This window comes from Meles meles, chromosome 21 (genome assembly GCF_922984935.1).
Source record: "Meles meles chromosome 21, mMelMel3.1 paternal haplotype, whole genome shotgun sequence".
Classification (NCBI taxonomy): domain Eukaryota; kingdom Metazoa; phylum Chordata; class Mammalia; order Carnivora; family Mustelidae; genus Meles; species Meles meles.
Window position 1 is genome coordinate 10,989,044 of NC_060086.1, and position 21,689 is coordinate 11,010,732.

The following is a 21,689-nucleotide window of genomic DNA, read 5'->3' on the forward strand; positions in this document are numbered from 1 at the left end:
GTGTTAACAATGTCTTTGACATTGGCCTGGGGAAGTGAAACGTCTTTCCTTTTGATATAAATGGAAAAGTACAAGATGCTAGGAGTTTGTTCACCTACCTGATAGGGTTTGTTCCCTCTCTCTCTCTTTCTCTCTCATCTCTATTGAGATATAATTCACATACTATAAAGTTTAAGTTTAGCTTACCTATTTAAGTGTTTCATTCAGTGGTTTTTTTTTTTTTTTTAGCACATTCACAGAGGTGTGCAGTCATCACAACAGTCCATTGTAGGACATTCTCACCACCCCGAAAAGAAACCCTATTACCCCTTAGCTGTCATCCCCACCTTCCCTATGCAACCACTCATCTACGGGAAAAGAAATTTAAAAACCATTCCCTTTAAAGTAGCATAAAGAAATTAGCAAGAAATTCAACAGTAGAAGCAGAGGGCTTGTATGCTGAAAACTACAAGACGTTGTTGAAAGGGACCAAAGAAGATCTAAGTAAACGGAAAGATGTCCTGTGTTTATAAACCGGAAGACTTAGGATGACAGTGCTCCCCAGATTCTTCGACAGATGCCGCACAGGACCCGTCTCGCCAAATCCCAAGAGGCTTTATTTGCAGAATTTGACAAGCTGCTTATAAAATTCATATGGAAATGCAAGGGATCTAGGATAACCAAAACAGTCTTGAAAAACTAGGACAGAAGTAGAAACACTTCCCAACCTCAAAAACATTTTCTACTGAGCAATGGTAATCAAGATGGAATGTTACCCACGATAAGGACAGACAGACACACGTATGTCAGTGGAACGGGACTGAGTCAGGAAATCCGTACATTTACAGTGGACTGATTCTTGATGGTGATGTCAAGACCATTAGATGGGATGAACGAAGGGTTTTCAGCAAACGGTGCTGGGTTGCTGGGACAGATGATAAAGGTGGTAAGGAGGCGGAGAAGTTGGAACCTTTATGAGCAGCTGGCAGGCACAAATAGTTGTGCAACCACTTTGGAAAACAATTTGGCTGTTCCGCAGAACGTTGAACATGGAGTTACTCTGTGACCCCACAGTGCTCCCCCTACGTATAGACCCAAGAAAATCGAACATGTAGGTCTGCATAAAACCTTGTTAGACAAATGTGCCTTAGCAGCATCACTCACGGCAACCCAGACAACTCCTGAAATGTGGTGATAACTGAAATGTTCGTTATCTGATGACCAGATAAGCAGAAGATGCTATGTCCATATAGCTGAATATTATCTGATCCCCAAAATGAGTGAAAGCACTGATACGTGCTGCAGTGTGATGAAATGCTGAGCATTATGCTGAGTGAAAGTAGCCAGTCAGAAAACATCACATATGGGGTGCCTGGGGGACTCGGTCCGTGGAGCTTGCCACTCTTGATCTTAGGGTTGTGAGTTCAAGCCCCGTGTTGGGTGTGGAGCCTACGTTAAAAAATAAAATGTTACGTATGGCTGATTCTGTTTATATAACATGTCCAGCATAGGCAAGTCCATAGAGAAAGCAGATCGGTGGTTGCTGGGGGCTGGGGAAAAGGGGTGTCAGGAGTGACTGCTCACAGGTACAGACCTTCTTTGGCAGATGATTAGAATGTGGTGAAGTTAAATGTTCGTGGTTGTACTCTAACTGAGTACACGAAAACCCAATGAATTGTATTCACACTTTACCAGTTTCATGGTTTGCGAATTCTCTCTTAACCGGGTGGTGTATTTTAAAATGAGCGCTCACTGAGATATGACTACTTCGCAATTTTTTTTTTTTCCGTTCTCTAGTTAGAAGCAAGAGTGCTCTTTTTATTTTAAGTCATGTTTGTTTGCCTTTTTTTTTTTTAAAATACAGGTTTCTCTAGAGTGTTCTGGCTTCCTTGTGTTGTATGTCAATTTGTCACCATAATTATACCTTTTTAGAACACGCTGCATCAGAGTCTAGTGCTGTGGAGAGCTGGGCCTTCAGGGTGAGACAGACTCCAGATTTTCTTCCTATAGGCTCTGTGGTCTTGGGCAAATAACCTAAGCTCACCTAACCTTGGCTTCCTTATCTGCTGTGAATACTAGGTAGAGTATAATCTGTAAAGGGCTATTGATAATGTTTGGCACAGAGTAAGCTCACTAAATATCAGAAATTGTTGTTGTTAGTTTTATAGTTAATAATTATTAAATCTACCCCTAGATGTGTGTCCACACCAGGGAAATTACTTCGTACAAAACCAAACCTAGAAACTTTAAATTTTTTTTAAACCTGGAAACTTCTTTAAAAAATTAATGTCATCCTATTTATTTCCCCTCTGTTTTAAAAAGATAAATGGATAGAAAAGCACCAATAATAGTTTTGATGGTCCCCTGTCTTTTAGAAGGGTAGTCTCAAAAGTTCTTCTAATCCAATATTCTCCATATACTATGAGATTATTCTCCAGATTTTTTTTTTTAAAGATTTTTTTTATTTGACAGAGATCCCAAGTAGGCAGAGAGGCAAGCGGGGGTGGGGGATGGGGGGGGAGCAGCCTCCCTGCTGAGCAGGGAGCCCAATGCGGGGCTCAATCCCAGGACCCTGGGATCATGACCTGAGCCGAAGGCAGAGGCTTTAACCCACTGAGCCACCCAGGCGCCCCTCTTCTCCAGATGTTAAATGAATTTCTGGTCTCTTTCACATTTTCCTTCTTCCCTCTCCTGTGTCTGTTGTCTTTTTCTTTTTTTCTTTTTTTCTGGGACCTATAAGATTTATTTTTTAAAAAGCAATCTTTAAATGAATGCATCCTTCTTCTGGAAGAACGCACATGTCAGGCTAAGGCCCCCTAGTCTGCCTGTTCCCAGCTTGGGGTTCTCCCGTACCACCCTCAAGTTACCACGATTTACTTTTTGTTCATGTTCACTGTGAGTTGGTGGGGGCTGTTGTCCACATGGTGTCGGCGATCCACGCAATAGGGTTCTGCTGGTCCACCGTCTCACAGAGGCACGGAGATCTCTTAGCAGCTCGTCCTGTACTTTGGCTCCGAAGTCACATAATCCTGGCCAACTCCAGGGAGCGGAGAAGTGTGGCCTTCCCTCCATCACGAGGGAGAGGAAGACTAGACGTGGATAGCATTGGGATGTCTACCACAGTCTTGTCATTTTCTTTGCTTGTAATTTCTGGTTTTGATGTCAGTTGTAAGGAATTATAAGGTGGGAATTATCAGTACCTTGAAATCTTGATAGAATCCTCCCGTAAAACCATCTGGGCTTGATGCCTTGTTTTTGTGGGTAGATTTTCAGTGACCGTTTCAACTAACGATGGTTAATGGTCAGGGTTTTACTACTTTGGGGCCCAGTTTGGGCAACTTCCATGTTCCTAGAAAAGTTTTCATTTTCGCCATTGGTTTGAAGTCACTCCTGTGGTGGGTGTACTGTTGCGATTTGTAACATTTATTCTTCTAGTTTCATCTCCTCCTTTTGTCTTTGCCAGGGTTATGTATGCGTTCTTTTTTGTTAAGCTTGCTTTAAAAAGATTTGTTCATTTTATTTTTATTTTTAATTTTTTTAAAGATTTGTTCATTTAAATAAAAAACTAATGATTTAGAAGAACTGGCTTCTGGTTTTTTGGCAACTCTCCTATTTTTTGTTTTTTGTTTTTTAAATTAATGTGCGTTGTTACCTTTATTAATCCTTCTTTTTGCTGCCTTTGGATTATTTACTGTTTTTGACTTGGAAGCTTAGTTCGTATATTTTCTGTCTTTCTGGGTTTTTAATGAATGAAGTTAAGCCTATGTATTCTAATATATAGTACTTTTTGTTTTCAGTTGATTGTAAATAGGTTCTCATTTCCATTTTGACCACAATGACTATTTAAACATAGGTTTTAAGTTTTCCAGATGTGCAGGGGCACCTGGTTAGCTCAGTCAGTTAAGCAACTGCCTTCAACTCAGGTCATGATCCTGGAGTCCAAGGCTTGAGTCCCGCATCAGGCTCCCTGCTAAGTGGGGAGTCTGCTTCTCCCTCTGACCCTCCCCCTGCCATGCTCTCTCTCTCAAATAAATAAAATCCTTAAAAGATTTTTTTTCCAGATGTGCAGATTTGTTTAGGCTGTGTATTTGGTATGGATGTTTTATTACATTTAAGTGAATGAATGTGGACTGTTTATCAACTTGGGAAATTTCAGTTTCCTTTGTAACTTAGAAGACAGTCTGCTTTTCAAAATTCCATGTGTGTTTGAAAAGAACGTGTATTCTCTGTTTTAGGAGGAAAACAGTTTTATCAGGTTTATTTTCTCTTTGCTGATGTGACTTTCTGCAAACATTTAGTGATTCTTAGTTAGTATCTTTGCAGCTGGGGTTTCCTGCTTCTCATTCAAGGCACAAGAGGGATGGAGGGATGAGGGAGCGGTGTGCTGCGGAAGAGGCTGCTCCTCTGTGCACTGGCTGAGCTCGGAACCTGAGTCCCTGTCCCCTGCCGGCACACTGTCCTGTGTCCCAGAGCCACGTGCTGCCTTCTCGTAGCTGGAGGCAGAGCCTGGCTCTGGGCCGCTGGCTCCCATGGGACGGTGTGCATGCCTGATGAGGAACCTGACGGTGTGCACCCCCATCCCCTCATGGCTCGTCGTACACCACCTCCCACCCTCGTGGCCTCGCCTGAGATGCTGCAGTCTTGGGGCCACCTTCTGCGATCACAGTTGCCCGCATGTGGCTGTGTCCTCTGTTTACAGCTCAGGGTTCCCTCCTTTTCTTGTTTGTTCTCCATCTTTTTTTTTTTTTTCCCAAGATTTTATTTATTTACTTGACAGACAGAGATCACAAGTAGGCAGAGAGGCAGGCAGAGAGGGAAGAGGAAGCAGGCTCCCTGCGGAGCAGAGAGCCCGATGTAGGACTTGATCCCAGGACCCTGAACCACCCAGGTACCCTCTTACGTGTTTCTTAATGCTTCTAAAATTTATCCATATTTTGTTTGTATCAGTAATTCATGCTTTTTTATGACTATAGCACCATTTGTCCATTCACTTGTTGATGGATATTGGGTTATCATTTTTAGCTGTTATGAATAAAGCTGTTGTCAGCTTTCATGCACACACATTTTTGTGGCTATTATGTTTTCATTTGGATAAGAATCTAGGAGTGGGGGCACCTGGGTGGCTCAGCGGGTTAAAGCCTCTGCCTTCATCTCAGGTCATGATCTCAGGGTCCTGGGATCCAGCCCTCCATCGGGCTCTCTGCTCGGCGGGGAGCCTGCTTCCTCCTCTCTCTCTGCCTGCCTCTCTGCCTACTTGTGATCTCTCTCTCTGTCAAATACATAAATAAGATCTTTAAAGAAAAAAAAAAAAGAATCTAGGAGTGGAGATGCTAAGTCATGGGGTACGTGTCTACTAAATGGTTCTCCAAAGTGGCTGTTCTGATTTCTGTACCACGAGCGACATGCGAGAGGTGTCCCTCCACGTCCTCATCGGCATGTAGTCTTGTCCGTTGTTTTAGTTTTAGCTGTTCTAGTGGGTGTGTAGTGACACCTGACTGTAGTTTCCCTGTGCGTGTCACTGATCATTAGTGATGCTGACCGTGCTTCATTGTGTTTACTGGCCGTTTGATGTCTTCTTCAGTGCAGGGTCCCAGTTTTCTTTGTCCGGTTTTAAGTTGGGGTGTTTTTCTATTAATGCATTGTAAGAGTTCTTTTTATATATTCTGCATACAAATCTTTTGTCAGATATATATATTATGAAGATTTTTTCCCCGACTGGGGGAAAGTGCCTTTTATTTTCTTAGTGGTACCTAATGTTTAAGTCTGTGCTCCATTTCAAGTCAGTTTTTGTGTCTGATGTGAGACAAGAGTTAAAGCTAGTTTATTTTTACCCGAAGGGTATTCCATTTATTCCAACTAGATATCCCATTTTCTAGATGGGAAAAGACTATCCTCTTTCTTCCCCCTCATTGAATTATCTTGGCACCTTTGATGCAGATCAATTGATCTCAGACCTATGGGTCTATATTTGGATTTTCTATTCTGTTCCATTGATTTTTATGATTGATTTATAAATATTTAAGCGCGTGGCTCACTGAATTCTCACAAACTAAACACAGGTGTCGTCAGCACCCAGATCAGGAGATAGTCTGGCCAGTTCCCCGGATGCCTTCCTCATGATCCCTTCCAGTCCCTGTCTTGTCCCCTGTTAAAGGTTAATCACACTTGACTTCAGCAGTATATATTCGTTCTGTCTGGTTTTGTGCTTTGTATAAATGGCCTTGTATAATGTAGATTGTATCTTTCATTCAGTCTCATCTCAATTTATGAGATTCCTTCCTAATTTTATAGTTATAGTGTGTAGTTGTAGTTGTGTGTGTGTAGTTGTAGGTTGGTTTGCTCACTGCTGTATAATATTCCATTTTGTGAATATTGCAACTTCTTTATTCATTGTATTATTGATGGGTGTCTCATTGGTTCTCAGCCTTTGACTTTCACCAATTGCTGTTATAACCATTCTTTGTGGTGAACATATGTATATGTGTGCATTTCTGTTGATTATGTGCCTAAGGGTCTTGCTGGGTCATTATGATTATTATTAATTTTTTTTTGAGAGAGAGAGAAAGAGTGGGGTAGGGACAGGGACAGAGGGAGAGAGAGAATCATAAGCAGGTTCCACACTCAGTGTGGAGCCCAATGTGGGGCTCAATCTCACGACCCTAAGATCACGACCTGAGTGAGCCAAAAACAAGAGTCGGACACTTAACTGACTGAGCCTCCCAGCTGCCCCTGATTTTTTGGTCTTATTTAAATGATCTTTTGAATCCAGTGTTGGCCACATTGATTTGAAATTTTTAATGTTGTAACAGATTGTTTTCTTCTTCACACTCAGTTGTCTTAATGAAGGAGCATAATTCAGTGAACTCAGTGGTTTTCATTCATAACTGACTCAAGTTCTTGTCTCCATCACTGACTTCGCTGGGTCACTTGGAGCAAGTTGCTCAATCTCCTGAGCATCTATTTTTCTCAGCTAAGTTGAGCATAATGATTTTGCCCTGACTTATACTGTGATGCATGCAAATAATGATGAGCTAAGTAATTATAAAAGATTTCATGATAAAATCATGCAAAATAATACCCTTAAATACTTCAGAGCTTAAGAGCTTGGTGCTGTAAAATGATAAGTAGAAAAGAAATGATAAGGGGCTTTGTTCTAGGAGATGATGGGTTTTTTTTTTTTATAACCTTGCATGGGGATACTGGCAGTGTGTTACCCTGCTTACTTTTCGGTTTTCTTTTTTTTTTTTAAAGATTTTTATTTATTTATTTATTTGACAGATAGAGATCACAAGTAGGGAGAGAGGCAGGCAGAGAGAGAGAGAGGAGGAAGCAGGCTCCCCGCCGAGCAGAGAGCCTGATGCGGGACTCGATCCCAGGACCCTGAGATCATGACCTGAGCTGAAGGCAGCAGCTTAAACCACTGAGCCACCCAGGCGCCCCTACTTTTCGGTTTTCTGTTGACCTTTCTGTACGTCAAATTAATAAAGCTTCATTTGTCAGCTTAGTAACTGAAGGAGAGAAGATGCTCAAAGAACTTTCTCCTGCTATTTTTTGTTAATTTTTACTTTTTTCCTCCTTGCCTTTTTGTTTTATGTCTGTTCCAATGACCAGGTTATAATTTGCTTACTTCTAGCTTTCTTTCCAATAAATCCCTCAATTTCCCTCACTCTCAGTGGTTATCACCTTGTTTAAAATGACTTCATCAGGACAGAGCCCTGGTAGGTGAGGATGTTTGGAAACCTGCAGGTTTCTCCTCCAATTAGCCCTGGATTATCACCTATTAACAGAGTTCATTCCTTTTCTTCTAAGTGACAATCAGATATCATTTACTCAATGACAAGCTTTTTGAGGTTAAAGTTTATTTCCTTCCTGACAATGTTGAGTTTTATTTTACTTTACAACCTTAGGAAGAATGCTTGAGAAGTTAGTTTTAAGCAATTGCTATTAAGCAAAAAAAAAAAAAAAAAGTGTATCTTAATTTACTTTTCTTTAATGTCAAACCCTGAGGAAACAACCAGACAGCAAGCCCCAGGTTTTTTTATTTTGTTTTGTTTTGTGCTTCATGGAACCTTCAGCGTTAGAACAGGCCTCCACCTGGCGTGGGGTGATCACCAAACATTTGTTAAGAGGTTAAATGGATTCACCTCTCAGAAGTAGCAGCTTTTATGTACTAGCCTGACTCAGGGTGTGTGTGTGGGGGGGTGAAGTCATGTGATCTTTTAAAGCCTTAGCTTTCTCATCAGGAAAATGAATATAATGGCAATAACTACTCCATGGAATTGTGGTGTTGAGTAAATGCAGTCGTGCCTGTCAGATACTTAATATAGTACGCATTACCTGGTGAGCATTCAGTAAATTTTAGCTGCTGTCTTTACACTAGAGGGACTTAGATTGTATTTTTTAAAGTTTCACAAAGCCGTGACAAAGTTTCCACATCTCCCAAACTGTCCCCCGGGATTCCATGGATAGGTTTCATCGAATGTTTTTGGTCAGATGGTTGCCTGGGATATAGTCCGCTTGCCAGAGTGGTTTTAGAAGGTCAAGTGCTCCTTGATTGCCAGTAGTCAAGTCACCACGCGCTTTGCAGGAGCTGAGACGGTAGACGCAGGGGGCTCAGGTGTTGGAGTTATCAATGTCATTGTGTACGGCACTTGACCTGAGGACATTTGAAAGGAAAAACTTGTGTAGAGAGACATCATTGATAATGACCTGAATTGATTACTTTTGGAGTAGAACCTTAACTATTGAGATAGAACGCTCTCTAATAACAACCTGGGTTTTCCAGTGTTCTAAGGTCCCCTGACCATTGATGCCTTGGGTCCACTCTCCTGGTTGAAAAATGTTCCATTTGGCTGATTTAAGACAGAAACATGGTCTGGAGGTAGACAAGGCTTTAGATGAGATGCCGTTGTCTAGCCCGTGATGCTTGGGAAGAACTCCAACAGAAGCGAGCAGTGGCTTTGGGAATTGCTGCCCGTGAGGCTGGCTGGAGTCATTCTTCCCACAGGAAGGAGTCTTCGTCCGGTTCATCCCGCAGAGGCAAATCCAGGGTATCACGAAAAGCAACACTTTACAATTAAAATGTAAAAATTCAATGTTATGTGTCTTCTTGGAATGCAGTGGCCTAATCAGTCCCGGAAGACCATTCCTTAAGATGTAAAAATGACTTTGTTCGTTAATGAGGGCTTTTGTTCAAATGAAAATTTCCAAACGCCCTCTCAGTTCTTATTACTGGTTTTTTGACATATACTTAATTTCTCCCTTGTTGAAATATTACATCTGGCTTGAAATTTCAGGGGAATATTTTTTCCCTTGGTGTCAGTCAGATGTCCCTAATGATACTTCAAGAAATAGCATGAACTTGTTCTGAAGAGCCCCAGGGCGCGGGACACCCCCCACCCATGACAGAGGCAGCCATGCGCAGCAGGGGTGGGGTGGGGGGACATGGCGCTGGCCAAGGGGTCTCCTTCGCTTAGCCGTTCCTTCAAGCATTTCCAACATTTCCTGAGCATTTCGCTTACGCCAGGCCCTGTGCTCCATGGCAGGGATGTCATGGTTCAGGAAGATCGTCTCTGCCTTCTTGGTGTTCATGTTCTAGTGATGAGTTCAGGGGGAAATGAAAAGGTTATTACAAGGGGCGCCTGGGTGGCGCAGTCGGTTAAGTGTCTGACTCTTGATTTTGGCTCGGGTCGTGATCTCAGGCTGGTGAGATCGAGTCCCACGTTGGGCTCTGTGTGGAGCCTGCTTAAGATTTTCTCTGTCCCTCCCTGCTCACATTCTCTCTCTCTGTCTCTCAAAAAAAAAAAAAAAAGACGACGAAGAAGAAAAGGTTATTACCCAATTCATTTATTCAGCAAGCATTTAAAAAGTAACCTCTGTGTGCCAGGCACCACACCAAGTTCCCGAGACAGTGGTGAATATAAAAGATACAGTTCCTTGTTCCAGTGGACACTCTTGTAAGGGAGGAACAGTGTCGAAGCAGCAGACAAGGAGAGGATTTAATTTTTTTAAAAAAAGATTTTATTTATTTATTTGACAGATAGAGATCACAAGTAGGCAGAGAGGCAGGCAGAGAGAGAATAGGAAGCAGGCTCCCTGCTGAGCAGGGAGCCCGATGCGGGGCTCAATCCCAGGACCCTGAGATCATGACCTGAGCCGAAGGCAGAGGCTTTAACTCACTGAGCCACCCAGGCGCCCCGTGGGAGAGGATTTAATTTTAAAGTGGTAACGGCCATGCCATTGCTGTGATAGCGTCACGTGGGATGGGCTGGAATGGGGAGGGGTGGCTGCTGCATTTTTCTGAATCTTCATAATTTCACTAAGAAAGTGGGGGAAAAAAAATGACACCTGCCTTGTCCGTCCGCTTGCCAAATTCTGGGAGGAGAGGTAGAGAATACCGTACATAAAAGGGCTTCTGAGCCTCTAAAGTCACAAGAGTAGTGTTAGTGTTGCTGTCGTGGAGACCCAGGGTGGCAGGCAGAGGAGCAGGCCATTCCCGTAGTCCCTGTAGTCCCTGGAGCCGAGCTCCACTGGGGCTGTTGTGTATTGTGTTTGGGGGTGGGTTTTTTTTTGGGGGGGGGGTGTTCAGACCTAATGACACAAATTAGAACTTTTGTTCAGTTGATTATTATAATAAAAATTTGTGTCATTTTGCAGCTTGTCCCCCGGGGGGTGGAGGAAACCATAATAGTGTTTTGGGGAAACTGTCTTTGTCAAGAACCTGGTAAAGAGGTTGTCTTACTAACTGAATCTACCTCAAGTTAGCACTTCGATGTATTTTCAGATGCCAAGTGAGCAACAGGTAATTCGCTGTCCCTTATCCCCAACATGGGAAATTCTGGCATGTGATTAGGAAATCACGGGATGTAGAGACATGATGTGTCCAGAGTAGAGGGGGACCCGAGAGTTGGAGTCAAAGCAACCAGGCAGTGGTCTACGCTGAGGGAAATAGACTTCGTTTTCTGTTCATTGTTGTGCCCTCAGAAGCTCATTCAGAACTGGCGGCTCCGGATGGAGTGGGATTTTAGGCTGCGCTAAATTACAGTTTATCATTTTACCTCCTGGAGTGCACAAGATCACACTATTATTCTAGTGGGAGAAATCCTAATTCCTTTAATTGAACCAGATTCAGTATGGCCCTAAATGGTTTTAACACAAAAGGGAGGCAAATTGCCTTTGCTGATGCCATTGAGACTTTCTCCACTTTATGAGGTAATCAGATTCCACTGGAATGAGCCTTAAATTAAAACATCGCTAGTTTTGTAAATATGAACAAAGATGCGTCTTTTTTGAGATGTGAGCAGAATCCTTCCAGTCAAAAGCAGCCCAGCACCAGCACCTTAGAAAAACAAGGGCCGGGAGCTCGGGATAATGTTTGAGGCCGAAGAGGTGAGGTAGATTGTCGGGGTTAGAGCATGACAGGACTGGAGTTTTGCAATGGGAAGCCAGTGTGGAAGGAGGCGGGAGATTGAAATTTTGAAAAGGTTACTAGGGGATGGCTGATGTTGGGGACTTGAACAAGGGTGGAGTTGGTGAGAAGTCAAGACGCTCGAGAGAGATGGAGAATTAGAAGCATGACACGGAGATTTCTGGCTTGTGCAGCTGACGGGTGTAGCAGCTGACATCTGAAGTAATGGGTCCTGGGAGAGGACCAGCTTTTCAGGCAGAGGGGGGAGATTTCAGCTTTAGTGTTGGACATCTGAGCTCGACGTGAGAGCCTTTGAGACACTGCAACTGCGGGAGAGAAAAAAGAAGTTGAAGGAGACAACATCCGCAGATCCATCTGAAGGGAGGTGGAAAAGATGGCTGCTTTTAAATGAATGTCAGGAAATCAATAGCTTTCCTATATCCAAAGAACAGAAAATGCAGTGAAAGGAACACTCCCATTCCCAATATTACCAAAAATCACTGAAGCATAAACCCAGCTAAAAATGTGGGAAACTTTTATGAAATACTTTAAAACCTCCCTTAAGAGCATTGAAGAATTTAATAAATGGATCAATGTACTACATTCAAGAATGTGAGTACTCAGTATTGTAAAGAGATAAGTCCCCTCAAATTTATTTTATTAAGTAATTTTTTTTAACTTGCTCAAAATGATTCAAAAGTTCAATGGGAATAATAAGCATGTGAAAATAGTGAGGAGAATCTTAAGGAGATTTAATGACGAGATTTCAGGGTCATGAATTTTCTACTTACACATTTCCAAGTTTTCATTTTTTGTAAGTGTTACTTTTGTAATTATGGACACAAAACAGCAGGAGTTGTAATAAATTATGATCTAGCCACGAAGGAGACCAAAGAAAGACAAAGTGTGTGTGTGTCCATGTCCATCCCTTGGGAAGGAAGGGCATAAAGATTATAATGAAGAGAAAATATTACTACTGACTGTATAGAAATAAAAAGGGTTATCAGGGGATACCGTAAACACCTGTATGCCAACAAATTGATAACCAAAGTGAAATTGACAGAATTCTGGAAAGACACAAACTACCAAAGCTGATTCAAGAAGAAATGAAAAATCTGAGTAGACATGTAAAAAGTGAAAAGATTGGATTCGTAATTGAAACCACTTTCCGCAAGGTAAAGCTCAGGCCTATATGGCTTCCTGGCAAATTCTATTAAATGTTAAAGAAAAATCAATACCATTTCTTCACTTAAAAAAAGAACTAAGAGTGAACACTTCTCAACCTGTTTTATGAAGTCAGTATCACCCTGGTTAAAAAAAACTATAGACCAATATCCGTTATGAATATAGACCAAAAAATTTTGATAAATTACTAACAAACTAAATGCAGCATGTAAAAGGATTATGTGCCATAACGAAGTAGAATTTATCTCCGAATGCAGGGTTGGTTTACCATCTGGGAATCAATGTACTGTATCATACCAATGGATACAAGACAAACACTAAATGATCATCTTAGTGATGCAGAAAAAGTATTTGACAAAAGCTAACGGCACTTCATGATAAAAACACTCAACAAACTAGGAACAGAAGGAAACTTCCCAAGCCAAATATAGCGAATCTACGAACCCCCCCCCCTCCCCCCCCCCCAGCTAATAACATCATACTCAGTGGTCGAAAGTCTGATGCTTTCCCCCTAAGGGCAGGACCAAGACGAGTGCCCGCCCCTGCTATTCAGTCTCGTATTGGGCAGTTAGGCATGAGAAATTTTTAAAAAGCATCCAGATTGGAAAGGAAGAAGTAAAACCGTATCTGCAGATGGTATGATCTTCATACAGAAAATTCAAAATAATCGAGCATTAGAGCTAATCAATGAGTTCAGCAAAGTTATAAGATACAAGTTGAATGTACAAAAATCAGTTGTATTTCTGTACACTAGAATCATCTGAAAATGTAATTAAGGAAACAATTCCATTTGCAATAATACCCAGAAGATTAAAATACTTAGGCTTGGTTAAGCCTCTGCCTTCGGCTCAGGTCATGATTTCAGGATCCTGGGATACAGCCCCACGTCAGGCTCCCTGCTCCATGGGGAGCCTGCTTCTTCCTCTCCCTCTGCCTCTTGCTCTGCCTACTCGTGGTCTCTCTGTCAAATAAATAAACAAAATCTTTAAAAAAAAAACACCATCAAGAAGGTGAACACCCCCAGAATGGGAGAATATTTGCAAAGCCTATATCTGATAAGGTTAGCTTCTCTATAGATATCTATATATTTAGAATAAAGAATTCTGACAGAAAAAGGCAAGTCACCCAATTAAAAAATGGGCAAAAAAGTTTAAAGAGAAATTTCTCCAAAGAAGATTTACCAATTGCTACTAAGCACAAGAAAAGATGCTCCCAAGTCATGAGTCATCAGAGAAGTGCAAATTAAAACCACAGAGATGAAGAACCACAGAGACAGACAATAACAAGTATTAGGGTGTGGAGAAGTCGGAGCCCTCAGACGCTGCTGGTGGGATGATGAAATAGTGCCAGTGCTATGGGGAACAGCCGGGCACTTGCTCAAAATGTTAGACGTAATGCCTCAGAGATTCCCAACAAGAGAAATAAAATCTAGGTCTGCATCACAGCTTGTATGGGATCACTCCCAATAGCCAGAAACTGGAAACAACCCAGATGTCTCTGAGCTGATGAATGGATAAAGAAAATGCAGTCTGTCCGTACAATAGGGTATCACTCAGTTGCGGAGGGGAGCGAAGTACTGATTAACGCTACAACATGGGTGAACTTACAGAACACGCACAGTGGAAGAAGCCGGTCACAAAACGCCACATACGGTGTGATTGTTTCTGTGACCTGTCCAGAAGGCAACTCCGTGGAAACATACAGTAGATTAGAGGTCGGCTAGGAGGAGGGTGAGGAGTCATAGCTAATGGGTATGGAATCTCTTCCGGGGGATGAGGAAAATGTTCTAAAATCGATTGTGGGGCTTACGCAACCTGTGAATATACAAAAACTCATTGAATTATATGCTTTAGATGAATTGTATAGTATAGGAATGATCTCCCATAAGGCTGTGATATAGAAGTATGCCGAGTGAAAACTTGATGGAACAATATATATGAATATACATAAAAATGATATGTTCATAGCAAAGCACTGTATTCTTAAAAACTGGCAAAATTTGTGGAGTGCTGGAAAAGTGACATTGGTGTGTTTTCCCTTGCAGTGGTAGCTTTGATCACGAAACAGCTGGCAACAAAATTTTTTCACAGTAATTGATGACGCCTTGTCATTTAAAATAATGATAACAGCATTTATTGTATTCTCTTTATGTGCCAACATTGTGCTAAATTTTTTTCAGATTTATTTATTTATTTGAGAGAGAGAGAGAGAGAGAGTAGGAGGGGCAGAGGGAGAAGGGAGAAAGAATCTCTGCCCTTAGCCTGGAGCCCCTCACCAGGCTCGATCTCACGACCCTGAGATGATGACCTGAGCTGAAACCAAGAGTCGGACGCTTAACTGACTGAGCCACCCACGCACCCCTGTGCTAAATTCTTTTTTTTTTTCCTAAGATTTTATTTATTTATTTGACAAACAGAGATGACAAGTAGGCAGAGAGGCAGGCAGAGAGAGAGAGAGAGAGAGAGGAGGAAGCAGGCTCCCCGCTGAGCAGAGAACCAGATGCGGGACTCGATCCCAGGACCCTGGGATCATGACCCGAGCTGAAGGCAGAGGCTTTAACCCATGGAGCCACCCAGGCACCCCATTGTGCTAAATTCTTAATACGCATTTTTTTCATTTATGTTTCACAACACTTGATGGTAGTCTCCTATTTTCTATCATATTTTTTCTATCATATTTTCTGTCTCCCTTGCTTTCTATTATCTAGCATTCACGAAATTGTGTTATTTCTCCGAATGTCCAAAATGCAGTTCCTTTTGTTGCTGTCAGCAGGAGCTGTAAAGTAGATATTGTAGGTCTTAATTTGAATTGGCGTTCGTGTGATTCTGTGCAGTTCTAAGAGGATATTGATAAATTTATCTCTGTATGTTTAACATTTAAAGTTTAAATTAAAACATATTTGTTACGGTTGATTTCCAATTGGAGGAGAAAATACTTTCTAGTTGCTTGTCAGGTTTTTTGTTTAGCATGGTACTAAACTTGAAAGATAATCATTGGCAAAGGTAAGTTCTAGATTTTTTTTTCCCCATTGCAAATGTAGACTTATGTCTCTCAGTCATTTGTGCTGCTCTAACAAAATAGCATAGACGATATGGCTTAAACGACATCTATTTCCCGTTCCGGAGGCTGGAAAAGCCTAAAATCAAGGTGCTGGCCTATGTGGGTCTTGGTGAGAGCCCTCTTGGGGCAATGAGACGGCCACCATCTAGCTGCATCCTCTCATGGAGAGGAGAGCGAGAGCAAGCTCTGGGGTCTCTTCTTGTCGGGGCACTAATCCCACCATGAGCCCCCTCCCCTCCCCCCCCCCCCCCCCCCCCCCCCGGTGACCTCCTCTAAACCTGAGCACCTCCTGAAGGTCCCACCTCCAAAGGCCGTCACATTGGGCTTAGGGCTGTGACATGAATTGGGGGCCATTTCGGGGTTCGGGCAGTACAAGCCAGTCCATAGCAACTGCTGGTGAACATCTTCTCCATAAATGGTAACCGAGATTTCTGTTTGTTTTCAGTATTATGTGCCAAGAACCTTGCAAAGAAAGATTTCTTCAGTAAGTATATACCTTTTGTGCTCTTAACAATGTGAATATTCCTCACCTGTTTTTGCAATATCAACTTTGTAAAAACTCCTGGGTTTATTCCCCGGAAGAGTTCTGCCCTTTGCCGAATAGATCCGTGGTTTGACTAACTTCATTTCCAAGTTGACTACAATGCAAAGGCTGCTTAGCTGCGAGGCACGGAGTTAATAACTCATGGCAGAAAAACGGTCTCTCTCATTCCCTGTTCCGGCCGCACCCTGTTTTCTGTCTTTCCGCCCATCAGTGCATTGCTTTCTGCTGGATGAAGGGTTCTCAGCTCAAATACACACGAGACACTTGTTCTACAAAATAGCTGGGTTCGAGTCAAATTGTTAGTCAAATTTTAGAAATTAAATCACGTTTTGAAAGCCTCACGATGAAAGGAAGTATAAAAAAAAGTGAGAGTGCGAAAGAATGGTGATCCTTTTCTGCGGGAAGAAATTACCCCTTCACTTAAAAAAATTCTATAGAGTAGGTGCTTGCAACATGAAATTTTTCACTCTTTCTGATTCTCACAAGAGCGCTGCTCAGCTCTTAAGTGCTATTATTCACACTTTAAACTGAGGCTTACAGGCTTTATTTAAGGAGCTGGGAAGCCTGGGAGTAGTGGCCCCCACCCAGGTGTATCTTTTTTTTTTTTTTTTAAAGATTTTATTTATTTATTTATTTGTCAGAAAGAGAGAGAGAAAGCACACAAGCAGGCAGAGAGGCAGGCTCCCCGCCGAGCAAGGAGCCGGATGCGGGACTCGATCCCAGGACCCCGGGATCATGACCTGAGCCGAAGGCAGCGGCTTAACCCACTGAGCCACCCAGGCATCCCGCCCAGGTGTATCTTTAAAGCCCCAGCCTGTGCCACCTCTCGCATCGTGTAAATCTGTGTGATTCACACACCAGCCTTTAGGAACCTTCCTGATTAAGACTTGGTGAACACTTGTGTCCATGGATAAACTGGACAAAGATCAGTAAACAAGATTTTTAGGTTATTTTTTAGAGAGTTGAAATACAATTAACTACAGACCCCTTTTCTTCCCGCTAATTAGCCTGCTTAGTGATCATCAGAAATGAAAATTACGGGTCGCCTGGGTGGCTCAGTGGATTAAGCCGCTGCCTTCGGCTCAGGTCATGATCTCAGGGTCCGGGATCGAGCCCCGCATCGGGCTCTCTGCTCCGCGGGGAGCCTGCTTCCTCCTCTCTCTCTGCCTGCCTCTCTGCCTACTTGTGATCTCTCTCTCTGTCAAATAAATAAATAAAATCTTTAAAAAAAAAAAAAAGAAATGAAAATTAGAATTTAAATCTTTTTTTTTTTTAATTGGTTTTTTAGCCTCTAAAGCTCTGAGAGCGCTGTCATACTGAGTTGCCTTTCTTAGGAAGTTAACTAGCAAGAACTTATTTTGCTCATCAAACTAACCCTAAATTAGAGAGTAAAATGCAGCAGGGTAATCTTCACCGAATTAGATGATCTCGAAGCTTTCCGCAGCCTGTAAGACTGTGTTCTGTGTCCCGTGGATGGATCTGTAGTCTCATCTAGGTGTGGCTGTCCCCTCTCCTCTAGGACTCCCCGATCCCTTTGCAAAGATTGTGGTGGACGGATCTGGGCAGTGCCACTCAACGGACACTGTGAAAAACACGTTGGACCCTAAATGGAACCAGCACTACGATCTGTGAGTCAAATATTATATAAGCCGTTTGGGGAGCCCCAGGAAAGTAGGTATATAGCTTTTAAGAGAAGGATTTAATAATAAAGATAAAAATGATTTACTACTTTCTTACTGGATGCCCAAATGGATACATTCTGCCTAATTTTAGAATCCATATACCTGGAAGTTCTTGTGTTTGACATTTTCATGGATTTTTATGGTTTGCTTCTGTAACTGGTTTTCAAACTATTCTATCTCCTGGCCATGTTAACAGGAAAAATACGGGCCATAGTTCAGGTGCTCTGTATGCTCTTCTTTTTTGTTTTTTTATCTTTTCCAGTGAAAGTCTAAACTTGGTTGTAGAGCTTTATTTATTTTTAAGAAGATTTTATTTATTTATTTATTTGAAAGAGAACAAGAGAGATCATGAGCAGGGAAGAAGGGTAGAGGGAGAAGCAGGCTCCCTCCGAGCAGGGAGCCCAATGCAAGCCTTGATCCCTGGACCCTGGGATCATGACCTGAGCCAACGGCAGACATTATTAATTAATTAATGTATTATTTTGGGCACGTCTGACTGGCTGAGTCTGTGGAGCATGGAACTCGGGATTGTGAGTTTGAGCCCCACGCTGGGTGTAGAGATTATTTACAAATAAAATCTTTTTAAAAATGCATTATTATTCATATTTATTATGCAAACGTGTTATGTATATTTCCATCCTTTAAAATCCCACTTCTTAGTACAAGTAGATTTTCTACAAGAGAAAATATCGTTTGGCATGGTTGAATGTCTCTCAGCCTATGCAACCATCAGCGAATTTCTTACCTTCGTTCCTAAGATGGATTGCACTTTGAAAACCACTGTTTTATATCCACCTCCGTTTTTGTGTCCCTGTGAGAAATTTTCATCGACGGAATGTGGAGTGATTCTTAGTTTCGTATGATACGGATTGCACTGAGTTTGGGTGGGATGTTTAGTAACTGGATTCCAAGACTCATTGCAATTACACTCAAGAATCCCAAGTGGCTTGGAGAGTGGTGGTCACTCCTTGTCCCGAAAGCTGCCCTCTGTGGTTGATTTGCACGGGCAGTAGCTGGAGTGTAATGTCTGTGTTAGGGCTCTGTAGTGTGCCTCGGGTGGATCTTTGGGTTTCTAAGGCCCCTTGGTGCAACATGGTATTCTGCAGTGAAGCCTAATTGGTGGGAATTTATGAATCCTGCAGTTGTCCTTCGGGGCTGTGCAGATATAGCGAGTCTCTGTCCTCAGATTATCGTTACGATGTAGTTATGTCCATTTGCTTCTTCTATAACTGGCTGGAGGCCTGTTCCCAGACCATCGAAGTGAGTCGATATATATTTATTGAGTGCCCGGTAGGTGTGGACCAGAGGGCCCCCATCGTGTTAAGGGCTCTTTTGTATGAACAAGTCAGTCGGATGAGATCTCAGTGGGCTGTCCTAACTCAGAAAGACAATTAAACAGGAGTTTGCACGTTTTCAGGTATGTCGGGAAAACGGATTCTATAACCATCAGCGTGTGGAACCACAAGAAAATCCACAAGAAGCAGGGGGCTGGCTTTCTGGGCTGCGTGCGGCTGCTCTCCAACGCCATCAGCCGGTTAAAAGATACCGGATGTAAGAACCAAATGCTTTTCTGCCTCTCCATACAACCGAAGAAGGCTTATGAGGCATCTTTTTTTTTTTTTTCTTTTGAATACTGAAATACACAATTCCTGCCTTCCTCCCTAGTTAACATTTCCCTGGGTTAAGTTTTGAATTGTTTGTTTGCAGACCAGCGTTTGGATCTATGCAAACTAAATCCCTCAGATACTGATGCAGTTCGTGGCCAAATAGTGGGTAAGAACTTTCTCATCTGTATAAAGAGATGCTTTTACAGATTTTCACATTCGGCGCTTCCTCACCGAGAAAGCACACGCAGGCAGTGATAGCGGTGACAGATGTCAAAGGACAGGCCACATCTGGGGCCATCTTTTCAGCACTAAAAACGTTCATCTTGTGTGGTTTTCTTATTGTATCTAATTCCCTTCATCCCGTCATCCCAAGTTGAGTACCATGACGAGGCTCCAGCAAGATTTCAGGTCAGAATTTCAAATATCATTTGAAGCACCTCATTCATGGACGATTAATTTGTCAGTGTCTCTTCCAAGGGCACATGATAAGAAAGGTGGCCACACATGCGAGGGCCGAGAGCTGGTTTCTTCAGGAAGACCTACTGTGTGTGTGTACAAAGCGAGGATGACTTCGGAAGACGTCCACGGAATAGGGATTTTATAGAGTTAGGACTGAAGTGTGGAGGAGGGAGAAAAATGGGATGTGCTAAAGTTGTGTTGCCGAGAGGTATCCCGTTGGAAGCGCTTTCCCTGTCACGTGGCTTGTTCTGTCATCCACCTCATTTTATTAGCGTTCTAGGGTAATTCCCACGTGGACTGTGTGCATTGCAAGGAGGTGGAGAAAACCCAGCCGTTCAGCAGCACACCCGAGTGAGTTAGGACCCCACATCTTTCGGGCACTGTCTTTGAAGAGACTTGACTCAAAATAAATGAACAGTGGGTTACGCATCCTGAAAACTGTCATAATGAGAAAGTTCTCACTTAATGCTTTTCCGTTTGTGATTTCTTTTTCTCCATGGAGTGGTGTGCCAGGGGGAAAAACGAATACCTAGAAGCAACGTTATACGTGTCTTTGCTGTTCACAGTAGGGATAGAGGATAAATAATTTAAATTCATCTAGACGTCGCAGATCCTGGAAGCGCTCTCTGTGTCCTCATTAAAGATCTTCCTTAGAAATGAGGTGACTTAGAGGAAGCGACTGTTGCGAATCTGTTATCTTTTATGGGGCGGGCGAAAACGCAGCACCCCCTTCTCCGCATTTCCCAGGACTGTTGCAGGCAGCTCGCGGAGTCAGTGCTTCATACCGGAGAGCCTGGCAGTAGATACGTTTCTGTGCGTACACGTGCCTCGCTTTGTGTAGTGATAGCGTACGGAAGTTACACGTTCGCAGTGGTTCACTGTGTGACGGTTGTATGAGTGCCGCTGGCTTCTAATGCAACACGTTCTTCTCTGTTTTAGTCAGTTTACAGACACGAGACAGGATAAGCACTGGAGGCTCTGTGGTGGACTGCAGGGGACTGCTAGAGAACGAAGGGTACGTATCCCCGTGGCCATGCCCGCTCGCATCTCTGCTGCCCTGGGCTCTCTTGGTCCCTGACTGTAGCCTTCACACCTGGGTGCTGAGCGTGTGGCATGCAGGAAAGGACTTTGGGTCACAGGCCGGGTCGGGTTTCCCTGTTTATAAAGGAAGCTGTACAGATGAGTGGGGTCGTGCCCGCAAGGTTCCTCGGGATCCAATTCCAAGAGGTTTTCACTGGCCAGAGATGGGAGTTTGAGCATCAGTAAGAAATACAACTACAGCAGATGGGAACACATCGAATATATTAAAAATTCTCGACATGACGCTGAGCAAAAAAAAAAGCTGTGAAACACTTAAAAAAACCAAAACAAAACTTTAAAAATTCTTTGATCACTGTCCTAGTTTTGTGATGCCCAGTGCCTTCACGGAGCTGGGCAGCAATCATTAATAGTTGCTAAAATACCACCAAAGAGAGGTAATCTGACATTAACACAGCTCTTGGAAATCCACCCGGAGGAAGGAGCCGTCCCGGCACTGAGCAGTGTCCAGAGGGGGCGCTCCGGAGAGTGTGGCGGACCGCTCCGTCTTGGACAGCTGTATCACAAGAGGAAGAGAATCTAAAAATTAATAATAAAAGAGATTTAAGAGCCCTAACTACTATATGCAGTTTGGGGACCTCTGTTAGATCCTGAGCCGACTGACTGGAGAAATTTGGACACTGGTGTTTGATATTAAAAAAAATCAATGCCCTTTTTTCATTTATGAT

At 42.8% G+C, this 21,689-nt stretch overlaps 1 protein-coding gene across 4 annotated transcripts in view; it reads left to right on the forward strand.

The window, feature by feature from the left end:
• The window catches only part of SMURF1 (SMAD specific E3 ubiquitin protein ligase 1), a 108,262-nt gene that overhangs the window by 60,412 nt on the left and 26,161 nt on the right, over positions 1-21,689 (forward strand). For 3 of the 4 annotated variants that reach the window (XM_045993426.1, XM_045993427.1, XM_045993428.1), the window contains exons 2-6: positions 16,077-16,115; positions 17,695-17,803; positions 19,275-19,408; positions 19,565-19,630; positions 20,863-20,938. In XM_045993426.1, the coding sequence (XP_045849382.1) occupies positions 16,077-16,115; positions 17,695-17,803; positions 19,275-19,408; positions 19,565-19,630; positions 20,863-20,938 (424 nt within the window). The remainder of the gene's footprint in view (positions 1-16,076; positions 16,116-17,694; positions 17,804-19,274; positions 19,409-19,564; positions 19,631-20,862; positions 20,939-21,689) is intronic. The other variant, XM_045993429.1, reaches the window with a different exon arrangement.